The 19,349-nt window shown below is 39.3% G+C and overlaps 2 protein-coding genes across 3 annotated transcripts in view; both read left to right on the forward strand.

Annotated features, from left to right (window-relative positions):
• Window positions 1-19,333, forward strand: part of phf11 (PHD finger protein 11) — a 36,182-nt gene extending 16,849 nt beyond the window's left edge. The window contains exon 19 of the mRNA XM_084083640.1: window positions 17,804-19,333. The gene's annotated coding sequence lies outside the window, so the exon portion shown is untranslated. The remainder of the gene's footprint in view (window positions 1-17,803) is intronic.
• On the forward strand, window positions 132-17,809 carry LOC311063987 (uncharacterized protein). 2 transcript variants are annotated; one of them, XM_084083648.1, is made up of 13 exons: window positions 132-882; window positions 12,329-12,433; window positions 12,528-12,661; window positions 12,812-12,840; window positions 13,983-14,068; window positions 14,179-14,201; window positions 14,324-14,352; window positions 14,790-14,860; window positions 15,121-15,190; window positions 16,893-17,201; window positions 17,293-17,364; window positions 17,471-17,574; window positions 17,657-17,809. In XM_084083648.1, exons 1-13 carry the CDS (start codon window positions 718-720, stop codon window positions 17,774-17,776), a joined length of 1,317 nt encoding a protein of 438 aa, XP_083939774.1. In that variant the 5' UTR covers window positions 132-717; the 3' UTR covers window positions 17,777-17,809. The 2 variants fall into 2 exon arrangements, with proteins under 2 accessions (XP_083939774.1, XP_083939775.1); XM_084083649.1 differs by lacking the exon at window positions 132-882 and adding an exon at window positions 9,648-9,887.
• Window positions 19,334-19,349: the final 16 nt, after the last annotated feature.

A 19,349-nucleotide genomic window follows, 5' to 3' on the forward strand; every position in this document is an offset into this window, starting at 1 on the left:
TGGTGCAAACATTACTAAAACCTTGTTCTGAAACATTTTTGTTGGGAATATTTGCGGCATGAAAAGAATTGAGCGTGCTGGGAGAAGTACACATATTTTTCAAGTAAATGTAGAACTACTCGGTTACAGGTAAAAGTCTGGTATTAAAAATGTACTTGAGTAAAAGTACTGGCATCAAAATATACCTAAGTTACCATAAGTAAGAGTACTCATTATGCATTGTCCCATTTCGCAAGTTCAGTATGTATAAAAATATTTTGAAAATAGCCAATAGATTAGTAATTATAGTTAATAATTGTAGTGGAGTAAAAGTACAATATTTGCCTCTGAGATGTAGTGGAGTAGAAGTGAAAATTGGAAATACTCCAGTAAAGAAAAAAAATACCTCAATTGTACTTTTTTACTTTACATTTTTATCCCACGATTTTGTAACCCCATTCTTTACAAATGTCTATGTAATCCTGGGCACTACCTTCCCTCTGCCAACCTAGGGAGGCCAGGGCCGAGCTCATGCCTCCTTCAATGCATGAGAGCCAACTGACCTTCTTTTCACATGGCAGGGGGAGGTTCCCTGGTTGGACGTAGCGCATGGAAGGAACACGTTATTCCAACCAGTTCCTTTCCCCTCCATCAGGCGCCCCGGCTGGCCAGGGGGAGGCAGTATAGTGACCAGGATTACTGCATGTTTTTGTGAGGGTATTAACTACCCTAGGGGACATGTGGAGAACATGCAAACTCCACACAGAGGCCCTTTCGCCAACCCCACCTAGGGTATGGGCACTGATGACACGGAGGAGAGGACACGCCCCGAGCGGGAATCAAACTCAGGACCTTCTAGCTGTGAGGCGACAGAGCGACTGCACCACCGTGCCCCCTGTTGAGGTATTAACTTCAGTAAATATACTTAATACATTATGATAATGTACCACCACTGAATTTGACAAAATATCTGTTTCAAAGAGCTAATACCCAGCCCCTAGCACCAAGGTTTCTTTTGTCAAACTAGGCCTAAATTACAATTTAGACATGTAGCAGACACCCTTATAGAGTGCAACTAAGAAAGTGCAAAGTCAGTAAAGGCATGTCCACACTAAGCACTGTCGTTCACGATGAATAGATTTATAATTAATCAATAACATCGCCCATATAGGCAAAGTGCAGCACTGTACCATTCTGTGACCAGTACCGGATAAAGGAACGAGGCCACGCTACTTTCTTAATTATATAGACAGAACAAAAGGCTTGTATAATTGTCCCACAAATATTTATTGGCAGTTTGTCAATGAACAAAAGATTTGGAAGTCAGTATCCGATTCTGCATTCATTAATAAAAAAATGGATAGCGCAATCAACTAAAACGTGTCTGCTCTGCAGTATAACGGCAAATTACAGCAATAAAATAATAGAAACGGTAAAAGATAAGGGTACTAAAAATACAGTACAACTCAAGTTCACTCGAGCAGTTTTTAAAAACGGTTCTTCGAATCAAGAAGTGCAAACAAAACCCAATCCCCAACCTCAATATATATACTTGGCCTGTGTGTGTGTGTGTGTTTTTTAAAGCTCAGTGCATAACTTAAAAATTAGGACAGGTTGCCAAAAAAGTATAATCAGTCCAACCATTCAAGAACAATCAAATGGAATCCATAGAAGTGGGAAAAAATAAACAAAATGCAACAAAGCATGGTCAGGAAATGCCTTTGAGTACTTGCATATTGTCGCTATCAGTTAGAAACCTTATATCTCCATATTTCATTGTGTTAAATGAATGCCCTATCTTATACAAGAATATTCAATCTACAAGCTCAGAATGTGTTATACGAACATTGTTCCATCTGGGGCGATGCTATGGCCAAATGGTGTGGGCGCATATCACATTGGCGTAACATGTCAACTAACTTTCCTGTCTCACTATCACTATGGAAATTATGCAGAAAGAAAATAACCTAATTTTAAATAAATAAAGTGGTTAAATGTGTCTGAGTTGTATACACATTTAACCAATGAAAAGTAATAAGAGCTTGTGACAAAATAACTACATTGGTTTTCCATTTCCTTAAAAGTAACAGTTTTGGACATAAAAGGTTTCCGCTGGACAGCAGTAATATACACCACAACTGTGTAGTAAAGTCCATGATATAGTAATGTAAGGATCTACAGTCTTAAGGGTTGTGCATCCTCAAACACTGTAAAAAGCTCTCATCGACAAAGATGGGTGCAATCCAGTGGAGGAATTGACTACCGTGTGTCACCGTTGTCTGATCCTACTGTCTCATCTTGGCTTGTGGTCACTGGTCAGTTCTTAAAGGCTCCACAGCGGCTGGCTCGGCAGATGAAGTCTTTGAGCATATTGCCATCTATCTGCCAGAAGGCAGCAGTCTGGGTCACCTCTGTCAAGTGGTTCACACAAAATTTAAAGCAGAAGTCCTCCAGGTCCTACATTTCAACAAGGAAAACAGCAAGAACACAAATAAGAAAGTGGAACTAGAAGCTTTTGTCGTCCTAAAAGCTTGGACTCCATTCTGGCAATCCCAGCTGTGGCCTTAAAAAATAAATATTTTCTTATAGCAAACTTGCCTCTTGCTATTTAATCTCAAAGTGCTGCTGGTGCTTTTCTGGCAGAATGCAGTTTTTTTTTGGACCAAAGATTCTGTTAACTTCTACAGCAGCACCACTCATTAATGTCAGTTTCAGAACACAAGTGGCCAATCACAGGAGGATTTAGTGAAGAAAGTTAGGTACACCCAACCAAGCAGTTCAAACAATTCGATTCAATTCATCACATGCAAAAATAAACCAATAGTCAACCATATCAAAATATAATTCACAAAATCACAGTACCCAGGTTATGTGTGTAACCCCTAGTTTTCAACTCTAAAGCACAACTCAATGAATTCCCATCAGTTCACAACAGCGCACAACACAATTCCTTCACAAACCAAGTGCTTTGATAGATAAAGTCACGTACCACAGGCTTTAATAGTCCGTGCCCGGACCTTAAAACGCACGCAGCACGCAAGACGCACCGCACGTTATTGTTCAATCCTCTTCACCGAGTACATCGGCTACTTTTTAGTTTCCCCCAAACAATAAACAAATAAATCAAAATAAAGTTCACTCTCCCCAAAACAAAAGTAGGCCTATGAGCTCAAATGATAAATGAAATACCAGTAAGGCAGGCAACGGAGGTGATCGGGAACGGTTCGCTGCGTGTCAGCAGGAACGGCCAGAATGCGGGGAATCACACCGTTGTTCTGGATCCGATTGCGGGGTGTGTGGCTCCTTCTGTCGTGGGATCAACGTCCACTTCACGGATAGTAGAGGACCTGGCTAAGATATGTATGCACTTAATTTAGGAGAGAATATCTCAACTTTTTTTGGCTAATATGACTCCAGGGAACAACTTAAGAACTATGAGAAATTCTCTATCCGGGGCGAAATACCCTAAAATGACCACGCCCTTTTTAAAATGACCACACTTCCAACATGGCGCTATCTTCTAAACCGTCGGAGCTACAGATTTTCTGAGGTGCTCAAAATGTTCAGAATACTCATGTTTGGGAAGCCTGAGCCCGAGCCAGCAACCCTACAGCTCATCATAGTGGCCAAATCCAATATGGCCGCCACCTGAAAAAGGTTTTGTCTATAACTTTTGAACCAGATGAGCTATGAATGCAAACTTGGTGTCTAAATCATGTTTTTTGACAATTAGAAACATGTTGGAATGCTTATCTTTATGACGGGTGTGGCTGGACATCTATTTTGCATATTTCAAAGATGGCGACTATCTGACAATTCGTTTTACTTCCCTTAATCTTCTTCATTTTTGCAAACTTGGTGACTATTTTATACTTTTTGAGCATTAAAAACACATTAGAATGCTCATATTATTGATTGAAGCCATCTAGAGCACTCTGATTTGCTTATTACAAATATGGCCTATATCAAAAATGTTATGTAACAAAGTTTCATCCAGATTTGAGTGTAGAGTTGTTGGAATGAGTTAAGATTAAACTGAAGAAAATAAACAACCTGTGTACAGATGTTGAAATAATAGGATATGAGTTGAACCCAAATTATACAGCAACAGCCAGTACAGTATAGTGTATGCTGAGCAATGCTCAATATAAATTGAATAATATCATACTAGTCAAAGGTGTATAGAATTTTAACAATATTATGTTTAAATTAGAATCACAGATTGTTTTTGTTCTAATCATACAACTTCTATATCGAGGTGCAACAGACTCCAGCTTCGCATAATTTGCTTTATGTCCACCTCATGACTTTTCAAGCCACGGTGGAGGAGGATGGCGCAAGCTTTACTGGCATCTGCAAGATGGGTCCAGTAAGGTTCCCAAGTCTTAGTCATGGAGTCCCAATACCAGCCCAACGTACTGAAATCTGGGATGTAATGGCCTTTTGACATGCTGAATGTGTCAGTTCTGTTGCTGTTGTAACACCAAGACAATTATGTACAATGTACAATAATACATATTGTTCCAATTCTATACATCCTATGATAGGATTACATTTATGCTGTGCATTGTTGCACATACTGTACTAGCTGTAGCTGTATAATTAGGAATGAGTTCTACTCTAAATCATTCTATTGTTTCAATAAAATGACATCTGTAGGCCTAAGATACATTGGTTGTTTCATAACATGGTGGCCATATATGTGATATGCACATTCGAGTCCTCTAGATAGATTAAATCATTAAGATAAGCATTCCAACATGTTTTCACTTTTGTCTAAAAGCGCCAAATTTGGCACAGGTGTAGCTCAGGGCATACTTAAATGATTTGGCTAGGGCGCCGGTGACCTTTGGGGTCGCCACAGCGGCCGATCCAATATGGCCGCCACTTGTAATAGCTTTTGTCTCTAACATTTGAAACAGATGATCTACAAATGTAAACTTGGTGTCTATTTCATGTGTTTTGACAATTAGAAATGTGTTGGCATGCTCTTTTTTATTTTTGGGTGTGTCTAGACCCCTAATTTGCATAATTCCAAGTGTCGTTTTGCTATTCTGAAGACATTGGACGTAACTTGGCCATTGTTATGAGTAAAACCTGGTGCAATAGGTCTAATTCAACTAATTCTGACATGCATGAGCCAAGTGCAGAACCATTCTCGTGTCTGCTTCAGGATGGTTACAAGGCTTAAGTGTAGACAAATTGAATCCAGGCCTGTTGCAGAGAACATCATCATTAATCGTACACAGCAGTAGTTTACCCTGCATGTCATCCTTCGTGAGCTCGACACTTACAAGTCCAAACAGTTCTTTCTTATTGTCTTCATTTTTCAGGAACTCACTGTTCCAATTACGCTTTGGAATAGGAGTTCTGCCATCCCTTATTTTAGTTATTTTCCCCATTCCTCGGCGTTGGTGAGTTTGTGTTTTTAGGTTCTCCTATGGATATGTGTCAAACACAATATCCAAGCGCTCAACAGAGTCATGGCTCATGTATGACCTAACAAACCCTGCAATATTGGTGTTTATGTATTCATTGAATGTCCGCCTTTGTCCAGCTGCTCCACCATAGGACTGCAGAATTTTGTTTGACTGCTCATGTGATTGATCCTTTGCAATCAAGCTGAACTTGTGTTCTGAACGTTGCACTACAAAATTCCCATTCAAAAACTCTTCATAAATTGCCGGATGTTTTTCTGGTAGTTCAACCATGTCTCGTACATGGATAGGTAACCAGCGGACATAGTTTGTGTGATCCATCACATGAAACCAAGCACACAGTTCTTCACAAACTTGAACATACAAATTGAAGTTTCCTTCACGAAGTGACCGAATGAATCGACACAGTAGTAGCTCTAGCTCCATGATGGTGGACCAGTATTTGAACTGTGGAAACTCTGCTTGAGCTCGTTGGTCCCACATCTCAAATGACTCAGGTGGACCAAGAACATCTGCACAATAGGCAGAGTATGCATTTTGTTTGAGAATCTGAAGGGACATGAGAGTGACTTGATGGGCATAGCGTGTCCGTTTTATATGGTGCTCATTGAGGGCAGACTGAGCTCGTCCTGAAGTTAACACCTGGGCCTGGGAGAGGACGGTGGTCCAACCTGAATTATGGAGAAGTTTTCCTACCATAAGATGAGCTTTGTCTTCAATATGCAATGCTCCCATCATCAAAACCAATTTATCCTCACCAAGTGTCATGGGGTATTGCCATTGGAGCTGCTTGGCTATAGCATATAATGGTTGATCAGCACCAAGGACAGCAATCTGGCCAGGGTTCAGAAATGATGTGCCTTTCTGTGCAAGCTCCATTGCATGCTTCAGCATGGATGCAGATGCTGCTTTATCTGGAAATAAGGGGTACATTCCTATCTCTGCACGAGGTTTCAGTGTTTCTTCATTCATAAGCTGTGAATTATAACCTGACCATGTAATAACATCATCTTTACCTAGTGTGTCCTGATCAAGGACTCTTTTTCCATGCATTAACCAACTCTCATCTTTTACTTTGGCTCCATGTACACAAGACCATGTGATGGTCGGACAGGACCGGTACCACTTCTGGGTGCCAATAGATCTCCTCCAATGACTTCTGCTGGCTTAACAATTGTATAAGAGTCTGGAAGTTTGGGTATGGATGAATCATCACTGTCAACTATTATGGGGGGACGCTTAAGTCCTAGATTGTCATGAGAGAGATGATTAGTAACACTGAGTGCGATTCCATGGAACTCGTCCTGTGAGTAATTGCTTTTGTTCTGCCCATCGAGATTGTCAACGTCATAGGTGGTGAAAACATGCTGCCGAAGATTAGTAGGAAGAACAATGCCGTCTTCATTGTGCCGTTTACACACTGCACGTGCCAGTGACAGCTTCACCTCCATGACTCGTGTATACGACAATGAGAACCCTTGTAAATGAGCTTCATGAATTTCATTTTTACGGCGTCCATTGCCATGGAGTTTGAGGCCCTGATAGAGAGGAAAGGGTGGTTCTCGATCTTTGTTGTGGCGTATTGTGTCCGTCTTGCAGGCATGATGGGTGCCGCCATATGCATTGTACTGTTGACACTGGGCGATGAGACATGCTATTTTTGATCTCGGCTTCAGGTTGTCATCTTCTGTATTATCCTCATAGGCTTTGAGGAGTCCTGGTCCTTGAAGGACAATGTCATTGAATACTCTTAAAGGTTCAGGAACAGATACCGTGAGACAGTTGGAAGGTACGGTGCCATCAAATTTGTGTCCTGGTTGTAAACAATACTTGTGTAAAACCAAGGCAGCCCTTGTCAACAAAAGTGCCTCATCTTGATCAATCTGGTTGGAATCATGGCCTCTAGCTACACTGTCTGCCACTTTTTGATTGCTTGCAATGTACATCTCCCTCCCTTTCTGGTGTTCACTCCAGTCAGGCAGAAAAGAGAGGAGATGTGTCTTGAATCTTGTTGTGTGAGGTTCATTATAACAACAGACATGCCCACGTTCATTCATAAGGGTTCTATAGAGTTGCCTTAAATTTGAAATTGTGAAGGAGCAATCTGAATCCTCAACTAGGGCAACAATTTGCGCTATAGTCAGAGGGTCAAAGGTTTCCCTGGATTCACTGGTAGACGCTTCTTCTTCTTGTGCAACTTGTGCTGCATATCTCAAGTTCAGATAACATTTGGTATGATAGTACACATCTGCTGCGTGCACATCGGATGCTTGAGTAACTAATCTCCCAAGAAGTTTAACATTTTTACTAGATTCTGCCCAGCTTTTCATTTTGGAATCAACATTATTTGATAATGCCTTGTGCAGATCTTTCGTATCCTCCCCTTCACATATCACACAATGAATACCAATGGTTTGGGGATGACTTGATCGAAGCTTTTTAGGACTTAATAAGGAGGGGACAGCATGATCCACATGCTTTCGAGCCCTTTTAACACGAGAACTACTACAGTAGCTTCTGCAGCGTTTGTGGTATTTGGCCTTATTTAATTCAAGTGTTGATGCGATACCTGAACCATCATTTAATTGATCAATTGTGACATTTATACATGAAGGTAAAGCATTCGCAATTTCAATTAAATCTTTGAGATCCTTTTCTAGCGACAAAAGTCCTTCGCTTTTGGGTGTTTGTAAGGGGTCATCAGACTGTAATTGGCAGAGAAAACATAAGTCCCAATTGATGCTGCTGCTGCTACTATTACTATCAGATGATGTGGTGGCCATATTGTTTGATGGACTCACATAGCTACACTGAAAAATGCATTACATGAAAATAAAGTTGATTTTCACAGTGTTAGATTGGGCAGTAGAATGACTGTACATAGATAAGCTCTTCTGTATGATTTTCACATCAGGAGAAGTCAGGAGACACAACAGTAGCCTGTCGAGGGACCAAACTATTATCACACTGCGTGGATAACAGTGTGGGAGCCTTCTCTGTAAGATAGGTTTCTGTTTCTGTTGAAACAGAAACCTATATTACAGGGGGGGGGGGGGGGGGGACTGACTTTCTCTACTTTTAGGTTTCTGTTTCTGTTGAAACAGAAACCTATGTTACAAGGGGGGGGGGGTAGCACTGACTTTCTCTACTTTTACTAATGTTACAATGAAATATATCTGTAAGATACAGCTTTACATTCTATCTGTGTGAAAATATATGTGCAATACATTTTGGTGGATAATGGCTATGTTGTTAATATGGAAGTTAAAGTGCTCTAGATACATTTAATCATAAATCTGATCATTCCAGTAGGTTTCTGATGCTCAAAAAACCTAAAATAGTTTGCCAAAAGTATCAAAAGTTAAGGTACACCTAATTTTTACATGGCCGCCATCTTGTAAATATGCTAATTAGGTGTCCAGACACACCCAATCATAAAGATGATTTTTCCATCATATTTCTAATTGTCAAAAAACATGAAATAGACACCAAGTTTGGATTTGTAGCTCATCTGGTTCAAATGTAGAGGCAAAAGCGTGTTCAGGTGGTGGCCATATAGGATCAACCGGCGCGGGCGCCAAATCATTTAAGTATGCCCTGAGCTACACCTTTGCCAAATTTGGTGCTTTTAGACAAAAGTGAACGAACATACCCTAAAATCTCCCTAAGGGCCCCCAACACATTTGGTGCTTTTAGATTGATTCACGCAAAAATATTCTTATGGCCCTGGACTGTAATAAGTTGACCGTTTTTAACCGTTTGTTTTAGCTGTTCTGTAATAAAATATAAAATTTGACATTTTACACTTTTCTATTTTTCACTGAACATGAGTATTGTGAACATTTTGAGCACCTCAGAAAATCTGTAGCTCCAACGGTTTAGAAGATAGAGCCATGGCGTGGTCATTTCCGAGTATTTCGCCCCGGATAGACAATTTCTCATAGTTCCTAAATTGTTCCTTGGGGTCATATTAGCCAAGAACAGTTGAGATAATCTCTCCTAAATGAAGTGCATACATATCTTAGCCAGGTCCTAGACTAAATGGTAAATCGCTTTGTTGCTGATCCGATCTCGATCTGGGTGGAATATGGAAATGAAATGTGTGTGTACTTTTCGGATACGGAAGACATTGTGGAAGGCGGGCTGTAAAACCAAAACAGCCATCAATCTCCATAGCAATATCCAATCAAAGTATGTCTTTCATTTTAAACTGTACCATGTGCACTTCCGCTGACGGTTAGCTCACGTCTCTCTGCAAGTTATTGAGACTATTTAGTATTTACCACGAAATAACGCGGTAAAGTACTCAAATTTAAACAATTGATCATGTCTGTGGAGATGAGGAGTGACGATGCTCGAGTTGTTTGCCTACTTTGTCAAAGAAGTGAGGAGACAAAGGTAACTGGACCACTATCAACTAAATGGTGTTTAGTTACTAAAAGCTCTGCTACGGCTCATCAAAACTGTCTGGTAAGAGTCACTTACTTTACTCAAGTTTACCTATAGCTCGGACGGAACCTCTCCCTCCGCTGTGTAGCTCCGAGATGAGGTTCCTCGTTAGTGTCTGCCGTCTGTTTTCGAAATGGTCGCACATTATCCACTTTACATGTTTCTTACCCCTTTCTGCACATCGTATCCAAAAAGTAAAGCATTTCCGCCACTCTCTCAGATGCTTCAAGTTCTAGCGGACCATAAAAGCTATCCAACGGGTTGAAGAAAGTATTTAATTTGCCTCGGTTTTCATCCGGTTCCATAATATTTTGCATTAGAAGATGCAATTCAACATTTGACCAGTAGGGGAATCAGTAATGTTATCTCTACGGGCGCAACTCTTGCGCAATGTCTTAAAAACATGTAACCGGATGAAAACCGAGGCAAATTAAATACTTTCTTCAACCCGTTGGATAGCTTTTATGGTCCGCTAGAACTTAAAACATCTGAGAGAGTGGCGGAAATGCTTTACTTTTTGGATACGATGTGCAGAAAGGGGTAAGAAACATGTAAAGTGGATAATGTGCGACCATTTCGAAAACAGACGGCAGGCACTAACGAGGGACCTCATCTCGGAGGTATACAGCGGAGGGAGAGGTTCCGTAGCCTGGGGCTAGTTTACCTACAACGTTTAGCATTGTTTTCTTGTTTTATTTCTTTTTGCCACCAATAGCCATAATTTTACAACATAGGCGTGGTCACTGGAGGAAAACAAGGGGAGTTTTTGTGGGGTACATGCATGTTTATCTGCGTGTGTCCTGTCTGTGCCTGTCAGTTACTAGTGTCAACGCAACAGTCATGTGACGTGACGTTTAATTTTGATGCTTTTTTGAATAATTTGATTGACTACTTGCAAAATAAAGCACAGAAAAGTACAGTTTAATACAAATATAATGCTAAAAGGATTGAACCCAAGAAAGCACTATATGGTTTGTTTCCATTGGGGTCCTGTGTATTCAATTCATTGAAACATTTAGAGACAAATATACAATACTATGCCCATTAAACCCATTACAAACTAATACAGAATTTTATTTATCACCCAGGAAACTGCCAAATTATAATTTTACAAAATCCTCTATGTTCATATGTCCGCAAAAAGCCATGGGAACATACATGGCTGTGTATGTGGGAATGTTCAGGAGTACTTGCTTTTTGGGCTACGGTTGCATTATTTCTGTCTGACAAATATACCTTGTTTACCACACATTTTATTATTAAATTATGATTAATCTCTAAGCCTAACACTTCATAAGAAGAGAGTGTTATTGGCCGGTTTAACGGCAGCAAAGAAAATGCTTGTAATGAGATGGAAACCACCTCATAACCTTAGTATTCATCGTTGGACGTTGTCCTTCTATGAGGTCTTGAGATTGGAGGTGTCCAGTGCTCGAGCACATGGAGCAAAGACTAAATCGATCCAAACATTACTCCACTAGGTTGAACACCTGTAGGCCTTCTTCAGTATCACAGAATGAGCAATATGCATGTATACTGAATGTGTTTAGTTTTTTGCCTTATTTCAATAAGCAGGTTTAGAAGGTATGCACTAACATAATTATTGTTTTGGTCTTCATTTTATTTAATGGTTTAAAAATGATTATGTTATTATATAGGCTATATGTATATACAGCATGGTTTTTCCTTTGTTTTCTGAGGGCAATTGTCAATTGATTAACGTCTGTGTGAACCCTGGGGTCTCACCGTCTGGTGAGGGGGTTGTTTTGCAACCACAGGACCGCCAGATCAGAGGAAGAGAAGTTTACTATTGCTAGCAGGCAAACTAGAGGACATGAGTACATTAATGACCACTGACGGACAATCTATCTATGTACTGAAAAGATACACTTCTTTAAGTTGTTGTGGAATTTGTGTGAACTGTTAGTCTAAGCATAGTGATACAATGTAATGCTGATCTCGAGGGCACTCGAATGATGATGATGATGACAATGTAATGTCTCTTCCCTTGAAAATCTTTTAATGAAATGAGTTTACAGCAGGCTTGTTTGCCAGTCGAGAAGACATGGGTCCTTGATTTACACATTTCTTTGTTACAAAAACAGCTGTGTGTGTTTGTTACTCTGGTGTACTTTGAGATTACAATGAAAAATGATTGCATAAAACAATCTACTTGAAAGCAGTATCAACTTTTAAAAAATGTGCATACTAATTTATATCTTGGCATTTGTCTGATATGCACCATTCCAGCATAGGTCAGAAACATATCGCATTATGTTATAAATATGGACTCATGACCGACCTTTTACCATTTGAGTACATACCTGCATCAATGACATGCAGTTATGTACTCAAATGTATAAAATCATGAATCTTTTCTGTAAATATACCATTGAAAGATTATATCAAAAAAGTTACATGTTACAAGTTAAAATGATGCTCTTACTTTGTCTGTTTTGCAGCTGTATTCATCTGGTATTTATTGCCAGGATTCCCCAGAGTTTGATGACTTGTTTGGTTTTGCTGTGGAGGATGTGAGAAAGGAGGTGAAACGGGGAAATAGACTGGTAAAGTCCTTTTATCATTTTCACACAGCACTCAACTTCATACTGTGCAGATTGATCTGCTCTCTTAATGCAATGTTCCTTTTCTTTACATTAGAAATGTAACGGTTGTAAGAAAAAGTGTGCCACAGTTGGATGTGAAGTGAAGAAGTGCAAGAGGTCCTACCATTTCCCATGTGCAGTTGAAAAGGGAGCTGCGATCATTGAAGATGAGAAAAAAGAGAAATATCAGTTAGTCCAATATCTATATCCTAAAAGATATGATGTCCTTTTGGTGACATCACATACTTCCTAATTTCTTTTTTTTAGAAGAAGCCAGGCAGATGTACTTTTGGTTAATTGTCACAAATGCAATTTTCTAAAACCATCTCTATTTTTCAGGGTGTTATGCTGCATACACAAGGAATTGGGTGAGTAGATTTTTATTCTCCTCTTATTATGAAACTTATGTTACTTATGGTAACTGTCAGGTGGAACCCTTGTATGGCCAATAGCATTACTTTTCAGGAAATGGAAAAAATAACCTGTGTTCCAATGGGTCCAATGTAGTATTTAGTCACAACTCACAAGCTCTTGTGAATACTTTTCATTAGTTTAATATTTATCAAACCCACAGACCAATTTCACTTTCAACACAAAACTAGTGATAAGCTCAGGTTAGTTTATTGCTTCCAGTGACTTATCAATACATGAGAGAATGTCATCCGTATGGGTTTTATTTTCTTAAATTCACAATCAGTCAACACTGTGTTTCACTGAAGGATGAGGTTGATATGACAGTGATTTATGCTAATTGCGTTTTACACAAATTAAAAATTAAAGTCTTTGTAACATCCATTTTAGTAGTATTTTGACGACCCCTCAGTTAGAACCGTGAGAATTCAGTTTGAAACAAACCCACGGCAGTACCATTTGAAAACGAATGCTGAAGGGTCTCTGCAGGGTTATTTTGGAAATCAACAAGGTTTTGAGAAAACAAAAATTTAAAAAACAAATACTTGTCATTTTCGCAAACTAGTTTGTGGACTGGTTATTGTGAAAGATATGACAAATAACTTGTTTAATGAACAAGTTACACAATTTAAATATATTCATCACTGACTATAGACTACTGATAGACTACCGATATATATTTATTGATAGACTGAAGTGTATATATTCAGAGAGCATTCAGAGATCCAATTGCAGATTTTCGAGTCAAATGAATGAAAATGCAAACTTTGAACAGTCATATCGCATTTGCCCTACTACATACATGACCTTTTTTTTTTTTTTTTTACACATATGCCTCTCCCTTGAGGAAAGAATTTGACTCATGGCCCCATATCTTTCCCTTCCCTCTACTTTGGTTTTCGGCTATTCAATGTTTTATTTAACCACTTAAATTCCTACACCACCTAGGATTTTTGCGCAGTTTGCACAAAACTTGCTATGCACAATCTATGGACCAATATACAGCATAAAACCATTACATTAGGAAAGTTTATGCTATGACACCTGAATTATGCTCTGGGATTACTATACATGTTTTTCTTGTCTTATCTTATCATAGATGATGCTGACATATCTTCCCAAAGCCTGACCATGTTTGCCCCCCTTGAGTGTGATGACCAAGAAGACTCAAATGCAAAAATAAATGTATGTATTGTCTTAAGTGCTTTTACTGTCTTCTCCAGATTAATAGTATCAATCAAAACTATAAATGTGTTGATATTGCTTTCCCTCACTGTCTTGAATGTTCTCTCTAGACCCAAGAGACTCAGATGCACAGGTAATATAAGCAATCCCTCCTTCATGAATGATTGTACTTTAATAAGTTATTTTTTAAATGTTAATGATACAACATTAAGATTTTGACAGAGTAATGACTGAGAAATTATTATTTCTTCACAGAAATTATTCTGAGAATGATTCCACCTCAGGTATGATTTCACATTGCCTCACATAGTGAGACGAATCAGAGATCTCTCCCTACTGATAGCCTTGTGAAATCTACAATATATTCTATGTAGGGGCTAGAACAATGACAAAAACAATGACAAACCTAACCTAGTACAGCACCCACTGCTTTGAAAACCAATCGTATCACCGGCCTAATATGAAGGACTGGCCTAAAGTCTTTGCATTGGTTCTGCAATGCAGGTTTGTTTTTTAGTCCCCCTCCCCCCGATATTGTGTCCACACAGATGTAGCCCATTCATTGAAATTTTCATTGAATTTTTCATTGAATTCAATGTATCGCCAGATATATTAGAATGCAGAGATCTCTGATCGTCAGGCTATGCAAGACTAGCTTTCTCACAGGACACACTCCAAAAATGTGAAAACCTGATGTAACCTGAAACTACGGTCTCCCCAGGTATTGCAGGTAATGATACCAAGTGTCAAAGCCAGGACGGATGTGAAGATGCCAATGAAACAGACATTTCAGTGAGTTTAAACATAATACCCCCCCTCCCCAAACTCAGTGCCACCAACCGGCTGCATTACCAGGCAGCCCATCTCTCTGAATCTTAATCCTGTGACAAAGATATCCAGTAAGCCTTCTGAGCACATAACCTTTGCAACCAGCACATAAAGCCAGTTCACTGTTTGGAATGATGTTTGTTTTTCACAAGTTGCTGTCATAAGTAGTAGAACAACAATATAACCTGTATGCAAATTAAACGTTGTTGCTATTGTTTCTTCAGGTTGCAGATTCTAAGAGTTTGTTGCTGCCTTTGATAATCTGCATGGAGTCAGATTCTTCCCAGATGCCAGGTATTGTTCTTACTCAAACACATCGCATGCACTGTCCAGTGTCCATTCATGTTGTTTTAAATACTCAATTACATCATCACCTGCACTGTCCAGTGTCCATTCATGTTGTTTTAAACACTCAAATACATCATCACCTGCACTGTCCAGAGTGTCCATTCATGTTTTAAATACTCAAAATACATCTTCACCTGCACTGTCCAGAGGGATGAAGTTTTGATATCGGCTGTGTAATCTACAGCACTGTATCCAATAAAGTGGGTCGGGACCCATTTGTGGTTCGCAGACACATTTGTTTGGGTGAAGAGTAAATAAATATCCCTTTTATTTATTCTCCCCTGCATTTTATTTGCAATTAGTATTCACAAACGAAAAAAATAAAATTAATGAAAATCTAAGAAATTCCATAAATTAGAAAACAAGTGTTGAAGAAGTAGTGAAAATAGCCAATCTACAAGCTTATAGATAAGCTATTTTCACTAGTTTGGGTCCCAGGTCTTATTTCTCTTTTGGGTCTTGAGCGAAAAAGTTTTGGAACCACTGATCTACAGTATATGGTAGAGGATGAACAGAACCAAAACTAGCAATGCTAGTTGGTACCGGATCCTGAACTGGTACCTGTAAGTCGTTTATATCTCAACCTGTGGCTCGGGACCCCTAGGGCATGGGATCTAGCATGTAGATCTGCTATTTTCACAATATTTATCTGTGGAACAGAGTCAAACAAAATGTAATGCCTCAACTCCTACAATTCCAAGTGCTTGTTGTGGGGGTGGGGAGGGGTCCCCAGTTCAGATATGATTATTTTGGGGGGTCGCGGCCTGAAAAGATTGATAATCACTGATTTAAATGTTTTTACTTAATTACGTAAATCAGAGTGTATGATGTACAAAGAATGCATTTTATTTATTTACCCCTTGCCATTCTGTTAAACAGACATGCAAACTTGTAGCTTTTCAGCTACAATAGCCGTTTTGAATCCAAACTGGGCAATTGTGTGACACCTGACCCGAAAAAAAAACATGTTCTGGCTGTTTGCATGCCTGGTTAAAGGAGAATTTCGCCCGACGTTATTCTTACCTTTATTATGACGTTATCATATCCTAGGACGAGTGGTACAGTACAGAAATTCCATAACGTATCTGCCACAGTTAAAAACCCGCGCATATGGTCCTTGCTTTAAATCGTGTATTTTATATCGGTTTTTTTTCGTTTTTTTTCTGGAGAGATCTGATGTTTACAGTGAGGGAACACTATGCAACCTGTTGTTCTTGAATGCGCTCGACCGTAAGCCGTGCTTTGACGACACTTCCGGCGCCTGACCGGAAGTGTTTAATGTTTCATTAACCAAAGCGTGCGATTATTATTAGTAAATGGTAAATTGTTGTGTTGTAATGCATTTTAAAGTGGGGATTGAATTGACGTATTTAACTTGCAATGATGTTTAGTCATTTAGCCAACATTGAATGAATCGGGTACGTTTGTCAAAATTTGAATTACTATGGAGAAAATGTAACAAAGAATCAAAAAATGTTTTGAGTGGACAATGACATGTATCGTCACTGTTACGGTCCTTTATCCAGGCTTAGGCCAACCTAAGTCTGCATGGCCATATTTCACAATTTGCTTCTGTGTGTGGAAGCCACTGCCAGTTCTTTATAGATGTAGAGTAATGGTGACCTAACGTCACGGTCTCTTCTCTCAGGGTGCAGTCTTGGCTCCACCCACAATCCAGATCCTCAAACACAGAGTCCCTCTGGTCCACATGCGAGCTCCACTGATCCTGCTGACCATCCTCACTCTCCTGTCGATGCACGTGCATCTTCTCCAAATTCCCTGCACTCCCCTTCCTTTTCTGTGTCCCTTCTCTCAGTCCCAAAGCCCAAGATTGACTCCGCCAGCTTCTGGAAGGACTTCAACGAGGCAGGGCGTACAAAAGCCATCTTCTCTGACTTCATTGATGAACTAAATGACATCTCCAACAGGATTCAATCAAATCAGGCCAGCCAGGAAGGTAACGATATGTTAAAGATGAACATTAGTCTCATCTTCAGATATTGTCATGGAATTTTCTTAGATGAAGTTCTTTAACTGTCTGTTGACAGATTATGATATGGCTCTGAGAGTGATGGAAGCCTCTGGTAGCCTCACAGTGCTTGTGGCCAAGCAGGACGAAGGTATTAAAAAAAAGACACACACACACACACACACACATATATATCGTACAATTTCATTACTCAGCAACTCAAGGTATATGAAAGGAAATGACTACTGTTTGTCCAGAAATCAAGAAGAAAAAAGTGGAGGTGCAGATAGAAGTGCAGAAAGAAGAAGCAGCCATGAAAAGGATCATGTCAGCCATGGCTCATCACAACACTTGGATGAAGGTATTAAAAAAAAGACACACACACACACACACACATATATATCGTACAATTTCATTACTCAGCAACTCAAGGTATATGAAAGGAAATGACTACTGTTTGTCCAGAAATCAAGAAGAAAAAAGTGGAGGTGCAGATAGAAGTGCAGAAAGAAGAAGCAGCCATGAAAAGGATCATGTCAGCCATGGCTCATCACAACACTTAAAGATGTTCATATACTGTACGGTCCACTTCTGCAATGGCAAATATTGTTGATCTTGTATTATGTTTAAAGATCTATTAGCCCTGCATATCTAACAGTCTATATTTTACACTATTGTTACATTTCACTATGTATATGTACTGTATATTGATGTTAAATATACCATGTTTTGATTTTTTCACATTTTGAAAAATGGTGTGAAGCAATTCTAATCTCTCAAACGGTCTACAGTCTTGCTCAGTTGGCAGATATTAATAATTGTTCTGTATCTAGCAAAGTTCACAAATGCATGCTCTCTCCTTTGACCATCTATCTGTGCTAGACATGAACGTTTTAGTAATCCTCAATCTTTATACTTGCTGAAAAAGGAAAGACAAAATGAATGTACGAATTTTATATTTTTTTATTGGTTTGTTGCAATACAATGTTATTGGCATACAGATATAACTAGATAAAACAACGTTTTGCCTTAAAGCATGGAATTACTTGGTTACAATTTTTCAAGTGTGGTGCAAACATTACTGAAACCTTGTAAAAAATGTTCTGAAACATTTGTTGGGAATATTTGCGGCATGAAAAGAATTGAGTGTGCTGGAAGAAGTACACATATTTTTCAAGTAAATGTAGAACTACTCGGTTACAGGTAAAAGTCCGGTATTAAAAATGTACTTGAGTAAAAGTACTGGCATCAAAATATACTTAAGTTTCCATAAGTAAGTACTCATTATGCATTGCCCCATTTTGCAAGTTCATTATGTATAAATATCTTTTGAAAATAGCCAATAGATTTGTAATTATAGTGGAGTAAAAGTACAATATTTGCCTCTGAGATGTAGTGGAGTAGAAGTGAAAATTGGAAATACTCCAGTAAAGAAAAATACATCAATTATACTCAAGTACTTTTTTTACTTACATTTTTTTATCCCACGATTTTGTAACCCCATTTTTTACAATTGCCAGGGCCGAGCTCATGCCTCCTTCAATGCATGAGAGCCAACTGACCTTCTTTTCACCTGACAGGGGGAGGTTCCCTGGTTGGACGTAGCGCGTGGAAGGAACACGTTATTCCAACCAGTTCCTTTCCCCTCCATCAGGCGCCGGCAGTATAGTGACCAGGATTACTGCATGTTTTTGTGAGGGTATTAACTACCCTAGGGGACATGGGGAGAACATGCAAACTCCACACAGAGAGGCCCTTTCGCGAACCCCACCTAGGGTATGGGCACTGATGATGCGGAGGAGAGGACACACCCCCAGCGGGAATCAAACCCAGAACCTTCTAGCTGTGAGGCGACAGCGCTACCGACTGCACCACCGTGCCCCTGGTTGAGGTATTAACTTGAGTAAATATACTTAATACATTATGATAATGTACCACCACTGAATTTGATATGCTAGAAAATATTTGTTTCACAGAACTAATACCCAGCCCCTAGCACCAAGGTTTCTTTTTTCAAACTAGGCCTAAATTACAATTTAGACATGTAGCAGACACCCTTATAGAGTGCAACTAAGAAAGTGCAAAGTCAGTAAAGGCATGTCCACACCAAGCACTGTCGTTCACGATTAATAGATT

This window comes from Gymnoscopelus microlampas (assembly GCF_963454915.1).
Source record: "Gymnoscopelus microlampas genome assembly, chromosome: 17".
In the NCBI taxonomy this organism is placed as follows: Eukaryota; Metazoa; Chordata; class Actinopteri; order Myctophiformes; family Myctophidae; genus Gymnoscopelus; species Gymnoscopelus microlampas.